Source organism: Anopheles stephensi, chromosome 2, assembly GCF_013141755.1.
Source record: "Anopheles stephensi strain Indian chromosome 2, UCI_ANSTEP_V1.0, whole genome shotgun sequence".
In the NCBI taxonomy this organism is placed as follows: domain Eukaryota; kingdom Metazoa; phylum Arthropoda; class Insecta; order Diptera; family Culicidae; genus Anopheles; species Anopheles stephensi.
This window is the reverse complement of record NC_050202.1, coordinates 69,152,924-69,170,901: the sequence shown is the minus strand read 5'-3', so window position 1 is coordinate 69,170,901 and position 17,978 is coordinate 69,152,924. Positions and strand designations below refer to the sequence as shown.

The 17,978-nt window shown below is 42.5% G+C and overlaps 1 protein-coding gene across 10 annotated transcripts in view; it reads right to left on the bottom strand.

The window, feature by feature from the left end:
* Window positions 1–13,348: 13,348 nt before the first annotated feature.
* Window positions 13,349–17,978, bottom strand: part of LOC118504520 (papilin-like) — a 200,992-nt gene continuing 196,362 nt past the window's right edge. For 9 of the 10 annotated variants that reach the window (XM_036039052.1, XM_036039053.1, XM_036039055.1 and 6 more), the window contains one exon: window positions 13,349–16,358. In XM_036039052.1, coding sequence (XP_035894945.1) covers window positions 15,715–16,358 — 644 coding nt within the window. In that variant the 3' untranslated portion in view covers window positions 13,349–15,714. The remainder of the gene's footprint in view (window positions 16,359–17,978) is intronic. The other variant, XM_036039062.1, reaches the window with a different exon arrangement.

Genomic DNA, 17,978 nt, shown 5'->3' with positions numbered 1-17,978 from the left:
CCAATAGGAGGAACCTGATTGATAGAAGATTCAATTGTGGTAAAGATACAAGTTGAAGGGATGCAGTTAAAGTTGCTATAATATGCTATAATATGCTATTATGCTCATACATTTTGAAGATCAGTACAATTATTGGGACCAAATGCTGAGTTAATACTCTTTAGGGTTGTCAGTTTCAGATTTGCTTAACGACCTGATAGGTCATGCGTTTGTCATTTTTATTTGATAACTTGATAATGAGTTCTTGCTGTGGTAAACGGTCCAGACGAAATTCAAAACCCGTTGCTGCCTTGCGAAAGAGCTCACTGCCCCATGAAGCCTTTTCATCGTAGGTTAAGATTACTTAACTGGGGGCAGCAATAGCAAGAGCAGCTCTGGACTATACACGGTAAGACCGGGGTTCAAATCCCACCCAGATCGCCTCACTGTACGCAGGACTGACTATAATTACTTCCATCCTTCCTTGGCCCTAGAGCATCGAAAGGTCTCCGCCTGTCATTTCTGTCATTTTGTGAATTGATTTTACCCGCAGTAAGATAATCAACCCTATGTATAATAAATAAAAGTTTCTTTTACTTTATGAAAAATCTATCGACGGAAGGAAGGATATTCTTGTGCGTGGAGTTTTTTAATAGTTTTATTTCCATTTTGAAAACATTGGTACCATACCATTTTCTTTTTATATCGTGATAAGACTACAGTCAGCCTTCTGAGAACGAGCTTAATGTAGTCGACTCGTTAAAGTATCAAATTTAATTAAAAAAAACGCTTCATACGATATAACATTTCAAATTTCAAAGAAACAACTTACCATTGATTTGCATAAATACAATGTAAAGCTACAACATTACTCTCTTTATGCACTGCATTCCATACATTCATGCTGGCAGACTTTTCCGGCTGTACTCATTAAACTTTAATGCAAAGTTTGTTTTACAACACACACTCTTACGCCGGATATACTCGGAAAGAAAGATTTGCAAATGTGTTTTTGTCATATAGATGAAACTTTTGTGCACTAAATGAAGGTGGCGCGCATGATTGCTTACCCGTCGTTTTGCTGTGAATGAATGGAATTGAAAACGCCACTCGCGTATTTCATTTAACAGAGGCCATTCTATCTTCCAACCACCTATTGAAATATAGCTTTAGGTTACCGAACGCACACCAACCAAACCCCTTTCGCAAAGGGGCTAGAAAATATATTAATTTAAATTATGAATGGTGGTGAGCGTGGGAAGGTGAAAATAATGTTCATCTCTGTTGCACTGCCTTTTTTTTGTTAGGTTGCTGCTCCTTCCGAACCGATATTTAATTAAAATGTTCACTTAAACTTCCTTTTCGAAAAACTCGCCCCACCGAACCAGCAGCGCAGATCGATGGAAAGTTTTTAATGGAAACAGAAATGAAATATTTTACCATCTGTACCGATTGCGAGGCTAGTTCTGAGGCGAGGGTTGAGCGTTTTTGGCAGCTACCGGGCAGAGGAGCTGAGAGAATGTGTAGGGAAATATACTTACTAGTTGCCGCCTTTCGCAATGTCCAACGAACCAGCCGCGGTTTATGGGCACGCGAAAGGGATAAACGATCACGCGCCGTTGAGCGATGAATGATGATGACTGGAGAACAGAAAACAGTGCTTAAAGTGCTTTTGCTGGTGGGTTTTTGCCAAACTCCGTCGCTCGATCGCTAAGCGAATCCGTGGGTTGTACCGGGACTGGCGTGTGGTGGTGGTTCGTGCTTGCTTCCAGGGAAAAGGCAGAACATTTCGAGTGGTGGAAATTGTAAGGCTGAACTGTGCTCGACCCACCCGGTGGAACTGAGAAGGCGGTACCGGTGGCTTTTTCAAGAGGGAAACGACAAACAAAAAAATGTAAACAAAACTTTTGAAAAACCAAAATACAAAACCCACTCTGTGTCGAACAACCTGGAGAGAGAGGGAGAGAGAGAGAGCGAGAGAGCGCAACAATTGGAGAGCTAGAGAGTGAACGAGCGCTATTGCCTGAAACCTTGATCTTTGACCGAAAAGGTTCGATTTGAAGTGAATTGCTTATGGCCGTGCTAACGTGGACCTTTTTCGAGCCCGAAGCTGAAAAAGCTGGCTGTGCTTCGAAGGTGAAAAATGAGCACTAGAGATTCCCCGGAAAGGGAAATAATATTAATATAAAAACCATACACACACACACAACAACAACGGGAAGGAATGATTTCTTGGGGATTCGAAAGGAAACTTCACCAGCGGTGGTGTTGAATGAATTTTCGTCTACCACACCGGCAGTAAACTGAAGATGTCGTTAAGAAAGTTTTAATTACTAAAGTTAAAGTGAATGATTATTTCACTGTCTTATTTATCGTTTTTGATCTTTAGTCGAACTTACTGCGGGGATGCGCTCCCGGCGGCACGATGCCGAAATTATGCACGGGTTCGGCAAACCCCGGTAACCGGGGTGGCTTATTAAATCAGATTGTTTTGGGGTGCTTTCGGTTCCTTTCCGCAATTTCTAAAGGAATGACGTAAATTTTTCACCGGGCCCGGTTTAGCGTTCGCTACCGAGGGCTCCACGGCACCGATTAGAGTTTAATGAATGGGAACAGGGAATGAAATGGAAATTGGCAAATAAATAGAAACGCAACGTGTGCCCAGTGAAAGTTTTATTTTGCGTTTGAGGTACGATTTATATTTGGATGCTTTGAGATGAATATTATTGGGACATTAAGGTCTTGCTGAGTTCTAGTGACAGATGCGGGAGGAAGAGTTGGAAAAGAGTTAGGAAGCACGTCAAGCGAGGCGTATTAAATTAAAAGACATTTTTGTTAAGAGTTCATGGGGCGATGTCGAGAATAGCTCAGTTGGATTTGCACACTCTAGCACTTGGAAGCTGTTTTGCTTCCGTCTTTTCTAGGATGTCCCTTGGTGGTAGATACTGGTTGACGAAGAATTTCACATGTTAAGCTTAGACATCTGCCAACATTACTAAGTTTGTTATAAAATGTTGAAGATGTCTGTAAGCTATGCAAAGCTGTGTATGGGACAGACAGGGCAAATATATTTCGAGGTTGTACAGCCAGAGAAGAAACAGAAACGGTTCTGTTGGGAATTGAACCTCTGTCCTGTCATGAGAAATGTGAATGCCGGTGCCGCTGTCCCCTCGACCTCCGGGCTGCCACAGTTTTTGTATTAAATTTACTGACTTTTCATGTACAGTGGATTACACGGCCAATTGTGGAGCCTAATCGTAACAGATGTCTCTAGGTGACAGATACTAATCGATGAAGAAAGTCATATCATAAGCCAGGACACTTGCCAACATACTTCAAATTAATGAGGATATCTGTAAGCTTTCCATAGCTTTGTAAGGGACAGGCAGGAAAGAACATCTTCCGAGGCAATAAATAAAAATGAGAGCTTCAAATATCAAGTTATAATTCGAGATCATGTAATGATAGCCATCTATAGTTTAAAAAAAGTAAAACAATTTAAAAAAATATCCCAAGCGTTGGTAAGTTTTGCTAAGCTTTCTTGGTATAAGTAAAACATAAATATATGTAATAAAAAAAATACAACCTCATCGTTGAGGGAAGAAAAGTATAACACTACCTTCTTTTGGGAGTTGTCTACAGGGAGCGCAAGGGAAGATGCACCACAACGAAAGACAAAAGCATAACGCTCAATTATCGACAAAGCATAAACAAACATAAAGCAATCCAATTATATTTGACTACAATGTTATCTTTCGTCGATGTTTGTGTCCCGATCCAATCAGACGAAGAGCAAAACAAAACCATTTATCGATCTTTATTGGAGTCTACATGGCGTGCTGTAAGCCACGCACATAGCCATACCGAGGCACACGTACGAAAAGGACACACAGCACACAAACGTGTGCGTACGTACGTACACACAGGCTACGCTCTATTTGTTTATGTGTTTTGAGAGACTGCTCCGGTCGGTCGGTCGGTGCGATGCGCTTACCGTGTTGGCCTTTGGTCTTCTGCACCAGGCTATAGCATTGCCGGCCTGTGTATGTGTGTGGGACGGTACCGGTTCCGTTGTTCCGTTGATGTGTAATTGTTCGTAAGCCGTTTCCATTGATGCTCCCAGGCTACGATGGATGCGAGGGATACGATGGGTTTGGAAAATATTTCCAACAGCCGGGCTGGCGTATCAGCAGTCCAGCAGTCGCATCCTGTTTTCTTATCTGCTTTATTGGGTAAGGTTGGCTAAGTCGAGAAAATATGAACACAACATGGACACTGCAGTAAAAGTGGAATCCCGATCGGTTGTTTTGGGTAGTGGGTGGCCAACGAATGTGCGATGTGTGTTGTTTGTGTGAGTGTGTGTGTGTGCCCACGTGTCGTATTCTCTTATGCGCTTTCCCATTGTGTACCACAGACACAAATGCAATAACGGTAAGTAGCTCAGCAAGGAGCTGGAAGGACTTGGATGACTTTTTTGGTTGTGGTTCAGGCAAGGTTGTGCCATGCGGGAGGAAACGCAGAGTTAGTAACGTACGGAATTTGTCCGGTTTTCCCGGTATTCGGGAGCCATGCGATGCGTCTTACAGTAAAGACGATCAGACAACGGTGCCGATGATGAGGGAGACAATGATGACCGATAATCTGCCCTTTTTGCAGAAAGGAGGGAGAGAAACCGAAACGAGGGCTACTGTTGGAAAATGTAATGCGCTTAACGGACCGATGCGGACAACAAGTGGGGATGGGTGGGGAAGGAGGAGGGTGGGAGGGTTCGTATAGGGACCTGTGCATTGTGTGGCAGCAGTGTGAAGCCGTTTCCCAACAATTGGCTTGAGATCGTAATGCTGTAATAAGTTGACAAGGTCCAGGAAGGAACGCTGAGCTCACGATGATGATGATGAGCGTTGCCTGTCAGGATGGTGGGTTGAAGGTTGAGCCGCGAGGGTCGATCGATAAAGGTCGATAGCTTTTAGAAAGAGAAGGAATGAGTTTGAGAAAGAACTTCTTTTTGAAATGGGACAGGTATGGCGATGGGGGATGCCTTAAACGGGTCGAATCCTAGGGCGGGGTTGGCGGTGTCGGTGTTTGTCATGTTCGTATCCTTGCAGCTCATGTGTGAAGATGATCGAAGTTGGTAAACAAGCCCTCACGAGACCGTGTTGCTATGGTAGGCTTAATCTGTTGAAGTTCCGGCGTAGCAGTGATACACGCGCTGCACCAATTCTTATGGTCTGAAGCGACTGATGGCTAGTAGAATACACTAGAACAGTCATAAACCTTTAAAGCTTGGAGTTCCAACGAACTTTGCAGTGGTTTTTGCTCTAAACGACTCTTGAACGTGTTGTTGGAAACACAACGCCAACAGAACGGATAATCTATATTGGTAGGTGCAAGAAATGAGTATCTGCATATTAAACGAATGGGATAATGAATGTGGCGGGTTTGACTTAACAATAAACTATTATGCTATCATCCTGCTCCAGGGTCTTTATTCCGGATGCCTTTAATTCGATTTCTTCACAATCTGTGCCTATGGATTTACGGGACTTGAATCCTGGTTTTTGGTTCTGGGATCTAGTTTCCCGATGTCAGATTCTGATTGTAAGACAATGTTTTACGACAAAATATTGCTCTAACTATGTATGCAATAAATGGAACTCACTGCGAGAACTCTTCAGTTTCGTGTACGACTTTGCTTACCTGCTGAACGTTGTATGGCGCAGCCCTGTAAATGGGTCACACCAACGAGTTTAATTAAACAGAATTACATTACACTCGATTGCACTAACCCGCAATTGAATCAATATCACCTTTGTCATGTTTTATCGGGCAATCGGAGAGCATTTAATTTTTATTTCGTACGCATGCATGCCGTACATCGGAGCTTGCCGTTTCATTTGGATCTTTTTCCTATTGGTCGGTTTCCAGGTCGCCGCGTCGTTTCTCGAACTCGAAGACAATTTCATATCAATGTGTCCCCACACATACACGCAAGGGTGCACTTTTGAGGTGCGTTTGGGTGCACAGGTTGAAGCAGCAACACCATCTTTCATGAGCATTCCTCATCGATGGCATCTGTCATCTGCCAACACACAGTGCCTCTGATTGCATTGGCATCGGAATCCTTTCGGTGCTTCCATCGCTTTTTCACCGTTTCTCCCAATTCTCCACCACACTCCAACCGATTGCCGCCGGGCTGGGTGTCACTTCCTTTTCATCAACGAAACGGAAACCAACATTGACGATGTAAGGGATTTTGCGGAAATTAAACTTTTAATTGCTCCTGGCTCTTGGGTTGCATTCGCCACTGTCTTTAAGCGCACGGCCCGGTACGGTACGGTAGAAAGTATCTCAAGCAGTTTTACCACCGGAACTGCAAGGCACAAGGAGTCCTTTTTTGTTGTTGCATTCCCCTTCTTGCACATCGCAGGGCCCGATGCGTTTCGGAAGGCTCAATTCAAACACGAGTTTTGAGCACGAGTGTATCTACCAACGTGCTGCCCTCTGCTATTGATTAATGGTTGAATATTCCTTGACCGTTGTGGCACTGCTTCACGTGTGCAATCCATTTGAAGTAGTGGAACTTATTCCTTCAAAACCGCCACTCCATTTTCCTCCGTGCCCCCCATGCCGGTGGATCCATCTTGTCTGTGACTGGCTGTATCCATTACGAAACTTTCCAACCACACCTGCTCTGCCGGTGCTGCCTTTGTTGCCGCCCGAATCGGCGGACAGCTGCGAAAGGTGGTGGAATGCCACCACCCGTACCGTGTCGGATTCTCTTCCGGGAAGAACAGCCAACCGATGGGTTGTTAGACAGCTTTTCCGAGGCTTCCTTGAGCAGCAGTTTGCTTTCTGACAAGTCACTTTGCTAATGCGAACGAGCATGGTACGCTTTTATTCCGGACCGGTACGCTTCCTGTGACGGTGCAACGTGCTCTATCACTTTTCAGATTGCTTCATCTATTTTCCGCTCCGGGACCATACCCGATGCCCGCTCCCCCCTCATCCCTCCACCCGATGTTCTAAGGTGCCTCGCCAGCTGTCTGTGGCGGAGCAGCTGATGGAGTTGGCGGCGGTCGAGTCGATCGAGTTCGGTTAAGGGGACGATTAGAAGTAGTTTTTCAATTCAGCAACCAAATGCCAGAGTGCATCGTAACGCGTTTCGGTACCCGGTGTGCCGTGTGTTGTCTTTGCTTTTTGTCCTAGCATCAGCGAATAGCGCCACTTGTAATTCTGCTAACTCGACCGGTTCGGTCGGTTCGGAGAACGTTGTACGTAGATTTAACACGGTGGCAGATGCCGGTGTGGAGTTTTGGGATGTGCACGGTGAGTGTGTGTGTCTGTGTTGAATGAAAGGAAACAGCACCGATCGGTAACGATTTGCATGTCAACTTTGCTGCACAATAACTCAAGCGTTGCTGCTGCTGCTGCTCGATGTCATGTATCCATAAAGGCTGTGTTCAATCATCATTCAGAGCACTTTTCTGGCGCACGAATCATGACGTTGATGTTCGCGGGATCGGAAAGTAGAAGGGAGATGGAGAAAATCTGCTTCGGATTTGGAGTGCATTACGCAGAGAGGTTTATTGTTTTTTTCAAGTATACCATTCAAAAGTTTATGCTCGTTGGACACTACCCGCTTGAAACGTGAGAGCTAAATTTGTTTTCAAAATGTTAGGAATCCAATAGGTTTAGCTGGTTAGAGTTTTATTTCGCTATACATTTAGTTTTGACCTAATAACGCAAGCGTTTGTCAATAATAAGTGTAGAATAGGAAAAAAATCAAAACCATTACGCATAGTTGGTGTAACCTCTTAACTTTGGTTGACTTCAAAACGCTTTTGATGTAATGAAATGCTACAGTAAGCTAAGGTTGACAGAACCGCACCGACCGGCACACTTCTTGGTTGGCATTTTCCGTAAGACGGTGAATTGAATATCCTGAACACTACCAGCGCCAGAGCCTGAACGGTTGGCAAACCTCAGACTCTCACCACAACCAATTCCACGAACCGATGGTGAAACGTTCTGTCAGATGTTTTGTCAGAAATCATTGACCGACTCGGGTTGTTTCATTTAGATTTGAGTAGATTGAGGTTAATTAAATAATTTGCACTAGCGATCTTGCTGGGTGATGGTTTTGCAGAAGGTGCAAGCGATAAGGATTTAATTAAATTAGATTTATTGTGACAGGCACTGTAAAGCAAATGAAACATGTCTGCCTTCCGACAGGGCAAGAGGGCAAGCAGTTGGGAGCAAAGTCATTACAGTGAAAATCAGTGTGTGTGTGTGTGTGGCGTGATGGAATGAATGCTGCTACTTTTGGTGAGTAATATAATGGTATTTAGTTTGATAAGTTTTTGTTGGAAAATACGTGAGTTTTGTGTTGAATTCCAATTTCAATAAAAATGTTGCAGTTTTAGGCCCACGTTTTGTTTGGCTAATGGGTTGGTTAGCTTGAGAACATTGGGAATTTTCAAACAAAAATTTATACAAAAAAAAACTGTTTAACATAACAATAAAATCAAAAATATTCATTGCTCTTGCTTTTATATTACTCTCTCACAGGACACTTACTTACACACACACTTGTTAGGACAGAGCTTTCTAGTGAGCCTCACGTTATAGGCAGAGCTTTTTTGTCGGAGAAGAGTTTGTTATTGATGAAAGACTCAATGTTCGAGGACAGAGCTGCGCTAGGAGGGAAGAGCTACCTATTTATGGCAGAACTCCTTTATTAGGGCAAAGCTACCAAGTGAGGTACCTAGAAATGCCCTTAAGATGTATAGCTGTATAATAAAGATAAAGCTAACTTACAGTAAGAGGACAGAGCTACCTGTAGCGAGAGCAGAGCTTCACAGTAGGAAAAGAGTTTTAAAGTAAGGGAGAAGATTCATAGTGAACTGTGGCGGATTGAGCCCTTTGGAGGGGCTAAGCAGCATGAATGTTGGAGGTCCTCACACAACGAATCTGCTGACTGAGCCAGAGTTAAAGGCCAAGCAAACACAAGGCCTCTTTTGGAGCAGTCGGCTATTTGCATAATCGAGTCTCCCGGGGATCTTATGTGAAGATACACCTATGTGAAAATGATCGAGGCCCATGAAAGCTCGGAGCTATGATCCTGACAGTGAGTCTCATGCTACTTTTTTACACAACAGAGCACAATGGAAGCAATCAATTTACTAAGGTGAGGTATCAGTGTAGTGATCGAGCTCAGTACCCAACACGAGGTATAATGATGCAAACCACTGGAATATTTTATGCTCATAAGTTTTGCTTCAATCAAATTTATACATGATTACATTAAATATTAAGTATTTTATGAAAACGGATGTTTTTTGTTAAATAAATTTATATTTTTTTCTATTCAACTATATATATATAGTCGTGACGTTATTGTTGATATCGTGACGTTTTTGTTTTATGAAATCCCGATCGAAAAACTAACTCCAAGCACATTAACAACACAACACAATGTTAAGTACAGCCACAGCTAACATATGTACTTGGTTGAGAGTTTTGAATTCGAATTGTAAACTGCGAGCACACTTTCGGGCTACATTAATTTGTAAAATCGTTTGATGTAGACTTCGCTCAACTGTACGATTTATGTTGCAGCCTGTTTTTCTTTTCTAGAAATGTGCTTCAATTGTTAATTCACTCCCAGTAAGTGTGTGTAACATTTCGGAAAATGGGAAACTTATGCTTATGTGTTCCACAAGCCACCATGTTCTCGTGTGTGTGTGATAAAAGGAAACTGTAGCAGGTAAGTTTACTGTGTGCGCTTGCCGGTGCGAAGGAAAGGTATGCAAATCACGCCTTGTGCAGTCTGGCGTATGCAAATATTTCATAACCAGCAGCAAACGGACCTGTTCGTGTCTGTGATTCAAGGAATCGTCGTTATGGTTTTCATGCCGGTTTAGTTTACTTGTAGCTTGCGATGTTATGCAATCGTTTTTTCTCTCTAATTGAGTAAATAACCAGGCCAACTTTAAGCATACGAATAGTAATGTGTTTAATGGAAAAAGACGGTTGTGAAAACTTTTTCTTCGCTGTGAATTGGTTGAGTATCTCACGTTTGAATTCATTTCTATGGTACTTCTTAGCATGTACATTCCATTTTTGCATGGTAAATCAATTGTAAGTACAAAGTTGATGGTTAAATATTGCAACCTTTTAAGCATTTGTGCACAAATCCATGCCAGTGGGCGTCCAAAGGAAACGTTCGACAACATTCTGGGGCTTAAGGGCAACGCCAATAAGCTCCTTTCTGGACACACTCACACACATACATCAACACCTTAGCTAGGTTGCCTTCCTTCCTGGGGACGAAAATGACAATCCTACGAGCGATTCGAACAACGTGGCGACATTTATAAGTATTAAATTCATAATGTCAAGAGTGTATGAGGCAATTAAAACGTAGAAAAGCCATAAAAACGCAGCCACTGTACGTTACTGTGGGGACTCGAACTGGAGCTGGTTTTGCCGTGGCGTGGAAGGTTTTGCTGCCGATCGTCGTTATGAGCGATTCCGTCGCTGTTTCGCTGTTCGTCTTTAATTAGTGATATTTATGGACTCGACATCGCACAGCTAAGGGGGTTGTGTCCCGTGTCAGCGCTGTGCCTGCTGTAAGCTTATGGCATCCTAGACGCCATAGTGGGCAGGGTTTTTTTTTATTCGTCACAACGACGTGCATCGGGGCGCTGGTGCAGCAGCTGGCTTACCCGTGCTGGATGGTGTAACACTTGGAAGCAGCCTAATAACTACATCGATAATATTACGATTTGCTGCCCCTTTTCGTAACCTTTTGGAGGCGCAAAGGGTCGATACCCTTGTTAACCGCACCGTGCACGTAATACGCTGTGGCGTCGGTGAGCGTGTTGGACCGTGTGTGTTTGTGTTGGGGTTAGAATCTGCTCGAATGCACATGTCGGTTGAGTGTGTGGTTTTATGCTGGGCGCGTGCACGTCAGCACTGGGTAAGGGCTCCACACACGGTCGCGCTATTGAAGTATTGAATGTGAGTAAATTAATATGTCGGGGTCGTAAGCATCTGGGTCGACGGTGGGTTATGTGGCTTCTGGAAATATTATCGCTCCTTAATTCAAGCGCTCCTGTGTGTGTGTATGTGTACTGGGTTTACCTACATAGTGGTTACTGCTCAAGCACAATTGGGGAGAACAACCCCATTAGAAGGAAATTATAATACGTGTTCCAGTTCAGCTACTTGGAAAGCAGCGGGTGGTTTGTAAAATCCGTGCATGTCGTGTAGCTTGCACAAGGCGGTCCGTTTACACACAAAAGCGAATAGGGTTTAATCAATAGCGCACATTTGTGTTTAACATTAAGAAGGTAAAGGTCTTGGTGCTATTTATGTTCGTTTATAATTATACATTCTGAATACAGTGAGACGCTCGGTACATCGATACAGAATAGTTTGATAAAGCACGTTTTTCTCTCAAGGTGCTTAGCGATCAACTTCTCAAAGATTCGCAAGCGTTCATATTCTGATCTTCTTGCTTGTGTGAGTTAAACACATTGAGGTACAGTTTAATCAAGATGGTCCGCTTTATTTCGACGACTTGTTCCAGTGAGGGTCTATGGCCGACAGAATTATTTTCATTAGTCACGGGTCAAACAACGTCAGTTTTCTTGTTGGTCAAAGTGCGGGACTGTAATTTACTTGTCGGACGATTATTCTGTTGGCGAACAGTGCTGAAGAACGACAGAATACGGAGAAGTCTGTTGCTTATTGGTATGTATATTCTTCCATGTACACGATCAATACCTGTACCGGATGAAAATGGTGACGTCTGTCATTGAGCTCTGGAAACCTGACAATCTCGAAAAATCATCAGTTGTAGCATTGGATGTCTAACTTTGGTCTTATAACATCATAACGCTCGGTTTACAGTTTTTTCAATGCTCATATCAGTGAATTTATAGCTCAATATGTTGAGTGCGCATTCAGAATCGCAACCATCGTTGCATTGGTTTTCCTTTGATTTTTGGTAATTAGACGTTGGTCTGTATTCAGCCTCCTTTCCAAAGATCGATGTAAGATCGGCGATTCTGCCATTGGGCAACTAGATCGATACAAATAACTATCACTTTGTGATAATTCTTTTGTAAATATGTATCATAAGAACTTCACCATTCGCCTGCAGAGGACTCACATTTGCACGTCGTTTGTCTACTGATCCTAAATGTCAACAGTTGACGTGAAGGACGGGGCTTAAAGAAGGTTTCCTGTAGATACCGGAGCTATGAGGGTTGTTCCCTCAGGGTTCTTTCACCAACTGTTAAGGTCTGACCAAGACCAAGCGCAGATTAGGACCAAATATATATTTTACATCTAATTGAATTGATGCCCTGATGCTCAAGGTGGGCCGTCGTCCAGTGATATTCTCTTACCACGTAGCGATGCGTTGTCATCATAACAGGCCGCTGTTCCCACGATCGTTTAAGTTTTAATGTTATTAGATTAAATTTCAAGTTTTTGTTGATTATGATATAAAAAGTTAAAAACCTTATTGCAATATCATGTCTTTCCTGATTTGCTATGGCAGAAGTGAATCAATTACTTTCTTAAATACAGATAAACCCAGGTTCTCAGTAGAACCATGAAATTGCAAGAGGTCTTTATTCAATCTTTTGTTTTTAGAATTTTGTGTGGTCCATTTGAGAGAGACCTCACAGGTTAGCTGAATGAGCTTGAACAGAATCGGATTTGAAGAGTATTTGAAGAATAATTGCACCTATTAGACCTATTGTTGTTTTTACTTGATGTATCTTCAAGATATGCAGAAACAATTTTATATTTTACATCTTGTTGAACCTTACGTTTGAAAAAATGATTTTATAGTAGATAATAGGTTGATACAGAAAATACAAAAAATGTACAGAACAGCATAGAATCATTTTTTTTTAAAACTTTAAAAACAACAGTTTAAAAAACGATTCTTTTTTAACTCTACCAATATCATATAACGATAATTTTAATATTGTTACATTGTAAGATTGTTCCAATGATTGGACGCAGGAAAATCTTTTACAAAGAAAATATTAAAAATAATTCTTTGCCAAAAAACCATTGCATACTTGTAGGCGATGTAAAACCAGGCCACCCCGTTCCCAGTACTGCTTGAACACGGTTAAATCAGCTGTGAAACTGAACTTAAATAAATTACCTTTACCATTGAAATGCCCACTGGGGTGCTACACATCGACACGGGGTTCGAAGAACTCTGTCAATGAACCACGCATTGTTTCGGATAGAACTCTCCAACTTGATCATGTTCTCTGTTGTAAGGTTTTATTTCATATATATTTTTCCATTATTTTGTACATTCATTTATCATATATTGTTTTTTTTCTCTCTCTTTCTCTTTCGCTTTCCATTTTGCTTTTCACTTTCTCTCACTTTGAACGGCCAGCCAACACCGCCACTATTTGCAACCTGCACTCGGTTCGGTGAAACGGTTACAAGTGCAGTTATATATTCATCTGTTCATCGTGTTGCGCTTCAGTGTTCAGGTTGATCCTGATTAAATTCATCGACTGGCCAGTGATCATTGGACAGTGCAATGAAAACATGATTTTTCTCAGGAGCTTTTTTAATATGTTTCACACAAAACCCCCTCCCCATCAACTTTGACTGCATCCACGTGTTGTGTGTGTGTGGATGGGAGTGATTTTTTTTTAATTTCTCCAGTCATTTGAACGCTCATATGTTGGCCGATAATGAGTGCTCGAAACGAGGACTTACACAGGTTCTCGATGCTATTCCCTACCCACACACACACACACACACACACCAACACGCGGTACAGACAGTTTCATTGTGTTTGGGTTTCGTGTTTCGTTCTGTTCGATGCAAAGCGTTATTACCATCTACAGCGCACACCCGTGAGATGCATGAAGGAAAACAAGGGCTGCTTTCCTCGTTACTTATGTCATTATTTAAATCTTTTTCATTTACTATTTTCTGCTGGAAATACGGTTATGGTTCAGTGTGAATGTGGGTGTATCTCTGCGTGTGTGATACAGTTTGATGATGGATTCTGTTGCTGTTCGGATGATTTTTTTATGCCCGTTGTTGTGTGTCTGTTTTTTTTTGTGAGACAGGTGTGAGATTGAGATAGATTTTTTAAATCCACATTTAACCGCCGACGAGCGCTGCCTCTCCAACGCTAGCCAGTTGCCGTGTACAGGGGGATGTTCGAAATATGAAAAATATCACTCAATTATTCCAATAATATTTCGTGTACTCGCTCCTTTTTTTCCGGATGTTTTTCCGCATTTTACCTTTTTTGTTGTTGTTGGTTTCCTCTTGTTATATTTTATCATAGTTTAACGAGTGTTTAAAATTAACTTAATAACGTTTCTATCTCTCTGTTTCCAGCGTTTTTGTTTTCTTTTCTTATGACCTTACTACCCATTTGTCTAGAGTGCCTGTTGATGTTCAACACTTAACAAAAGCAATTAATGACCCTTTCCTTTTTTTTGTATTAACTTTTTGCTCCTTCGCGCTCCTTCATTTGACTAACCTTTGGTTTGACCATGCGTTAGCTACTGACGTACGCATCTCCGACTTTTCCGAGAGACAACGTTTGTTTTATAGCGTGTTTTTGCTTGTTTGGAGGACATGTTCTTGTTTGCAGTTTGATTTACATACTTCCAGGGGGATGTTGGCTGTTGTGAATAGCGGGATGGTTTTTTTGTTTGTAATTTTATTTTATCTAAAGTCTGTCCCACCCGGATGTTTGCTACCATTTTTTTTCTAGCATTTCTTACCCCCATTCCCGCCCCATTTTCAGCTACACTTTCAAACCGGCACCGGATCATCGTCCATGGCATGTCTTAAAATGTACTTAGAACGTTTGCCGCCTCGCAGTATCTGCGGCCGGTAACGTTTGCATTATCCTAGTGACGGCAAACACGCGGTTACCGAATGTGTTTCCTTTTCTGCCTTTGCTTACTTTAATACTATATAAGAGATACCTAAAGATAAATCAGTTTAACAGACTTTTGCTTAACTTACACGTTAGATGTAATGTTGTCCCACTACCCACTGAACTCTCTTCTTCTCCAGCCTGTCTGTCCTTCTGGCCGTTCGGTCACTTTACGTTCATAAGCACTCTCGAACGATCGTTATTAGGTCACGCAGTTACTTTCGGCATTGTGTGTGTGAGAGAGTTTGTTTTGTTTTTAATATTTATTCTTTCACTCCTGTCTGTAATCTCACAATTAGCAGTATGATTAAATGGGGGATTCTCATTCCGACGTCTACCGTAGATGGTTGGATGTGCAAGTATTACGCTCGGAGTTGCTTGCTAGAGTAAATTTACAGCCTACACCAGCAGACGCCCCACAAACGGTGAGTTTGTGGTGATGGTAGTGGGTTTGTTTTTTTTTTTTACTATTTCCAAGTGATGTGGCGCTGATACTGCACTGCCGGACATAGCTTAACTGCTTTTGTAACGCGATTTTGTTCACGATCGGTTTTACATCTCTTTGTGTCTGCTTGTTTGATAGCGTAACCGCGTTTACAATCTACATGATCGTGAAGGAAGTGATCGGCTCAACTTCGGACAGCTCGAGAAAAGGGGTGGCTGGCTGGAAGGACTTTAAGCCTTCATGGAAAGATAACAAAGAGTGCCATTAGTGGTTGTGAGAGTGGCGTGTGGGTGTGTGTGTGTGTGTTTGTAAGAGTACAGAAAAGAACACGCTCTCATCGAACGGTGCAGGGATGGCCGCCGGCGATCCTTAACCGCCGTCGGGCAATTGTTGAAGTTGAGTTTTGACTGCAGCTCACACACGCTCGATAGTCTAGGGCGTCTAGTGCCGGCGGTTCCGCGGTCCGCCATCGGTGATTGTGATGGTACCAGAGGGGTGCGTGTGCGGTTGACTTTCCCCACCGGTCTCGTATGTGCGATGGGGCGGAAAAGCCGTCGCCGAGCGAGGTCGACCACAACGTCAACGGTAAGGGAGGGCACGTTCGGTGCGGCGCGGTGTGAAGTAAGGGGTGGCGCAGTTGCGCGGGAAGCCTCAGGCGCGCCAGGAAGGTGGACCGCGTCCCGCAGCACAGTCGGGTGCGTGCAATGGTGGCGACGCATATTAGTACGCTTCGGTGCAAGCAGACTACGACGAGACGAAAGACATTCTTGGCGGCCGCTGCGAGTGGGCGCGAGTGTTCGGGCCCGAACGCCCACCGGATGGGCTCGGTAGCCGCAGCATACCGATGGAGCAGAGCAAGGACGAGACAAGCGCCGAAGCCAGCACCAAAAGCGGATGGTTGAGTGGCGTGCGATGATGCGGTTGTCCCGCGCGCTGCATTGCTGCTGGGTACTCCCCTGGAAACGGAATGGGAAACACCTGTCAAATTTTTCCCTCAAACTGTTCTTAACCAGTTGGACAGAATATAGTTTTATATTTATATATAGTGGCAGATAGGATAGCGTACGGATCGGCGGGTATGAGCGTGGGGTGGCATGTAAATGAAGCAATATTATGAGTTGTTGTAATATAGTGTCCGTCGGCTAGTAAGTTAGATGTCATTAGGAAAGGATTATTTTATAGCACTCTTATTCCACTGATACGGTAGTTAGAAATCTGATAGATAGATAGTTAATATGAAAAAAGATGAGTAAGTAATATTGAATGATGATTACAAAATACCATTGATTTTCCAAATTATAGGAAGCCTACACTATAAAAAAACATATTACAATAAGAAATAAAAAAAAGTGTGCAACATAGGACTGTAAGTTGCAAAAAACTTGTATTTAAATTATTTTTTTGATCATTTTTAATGATTTTTATCCTGTTACTAAAAAAATAATCTTAAGCTTTCAAATGGTTTGAATCTTTCTCTCTCTCTCTCTCCTTCTTCTCAGAGCTTAGATTAGACTTAGACAAAAGCTTAGATTGTCTAAGCTATCCACTTAAGAAAACATTTTGTCTAGTGTCATGACTTGGCATATAATTACTGTTCGTTACATTAGTTTTATACCTGAGCGAGAATTTTTAAACAGTGAAAGCCTTGTGGCTTCCTGATGACGGATTACAATAGATTCGAGTTGCAACGTAGCTGACGTAGTAGCAACTTATCTCCAAGGCTCATATGAAACATGGAAAAAGCGAACTATTATTTTAAAGATAGCCATGGCTAAGTGAGTGTATAATTGCTGAGTAGCAACATTTTAAAAGAATGGTGCTTGGATGTATAAATCTACGTAAGTGTAATCTAACGAGTCATCCGAATCCACAAAAGTGATGAACAAATCATGACACAATTATAGGATAATAAATTTCCATTTCCACTACAAAAGCAGACAAAAATGCTGAAAAAAGCAATTAAGAAACTATTACACTTGTAGATGGAATGTCTCGCAATTCAATTTGTTTTCGCTTCTTTTGCCCCACCAGTATAATCGCTCGCACCCCATCAAAGCGAATAAAAAGGAATTTGAAGCAAAAAAAGAGAAAAAAAATGTCCCAAAATGTAATACCGTGCAAGACGGTTTGGCAAGTTCGCAGGACATTCCGGGTGCCGTGTGCAACGGCTGTAACCAATATTTCCATCCCGTCGTTAAACAAAGCAGATTATTGGCAAAGTTGGAACGAATCAGAAATTAACTTTCCATAATCATTTCCCCTATACCACGGGCCGGTTCATTTGATCGGTAAACTTTTTGCAAATCATCCCTACGGACGATGATAGCAGGACTTTGGATCGCTTTTGGTGTGAGATGCTTATGGTGCCAGAGATTGGCTGTTCTGGGCAACGAAAAAAAAAAGGATCGCTTAAACATAAATCAACCATCAACTGTCCGTTGCATGGGCACGAGTTTTTTTTTTGTTGTTGGCTAGTGTGTGCTTTTGGGAACGAAAATAGGATGAAATAAGATATTAACAAATTTAATATTGACCCTAGGTTAGTTAGTCCCGGGGAATAACATGGCGGACGCAAATGAAACCCCTCAGCTCAGTGTG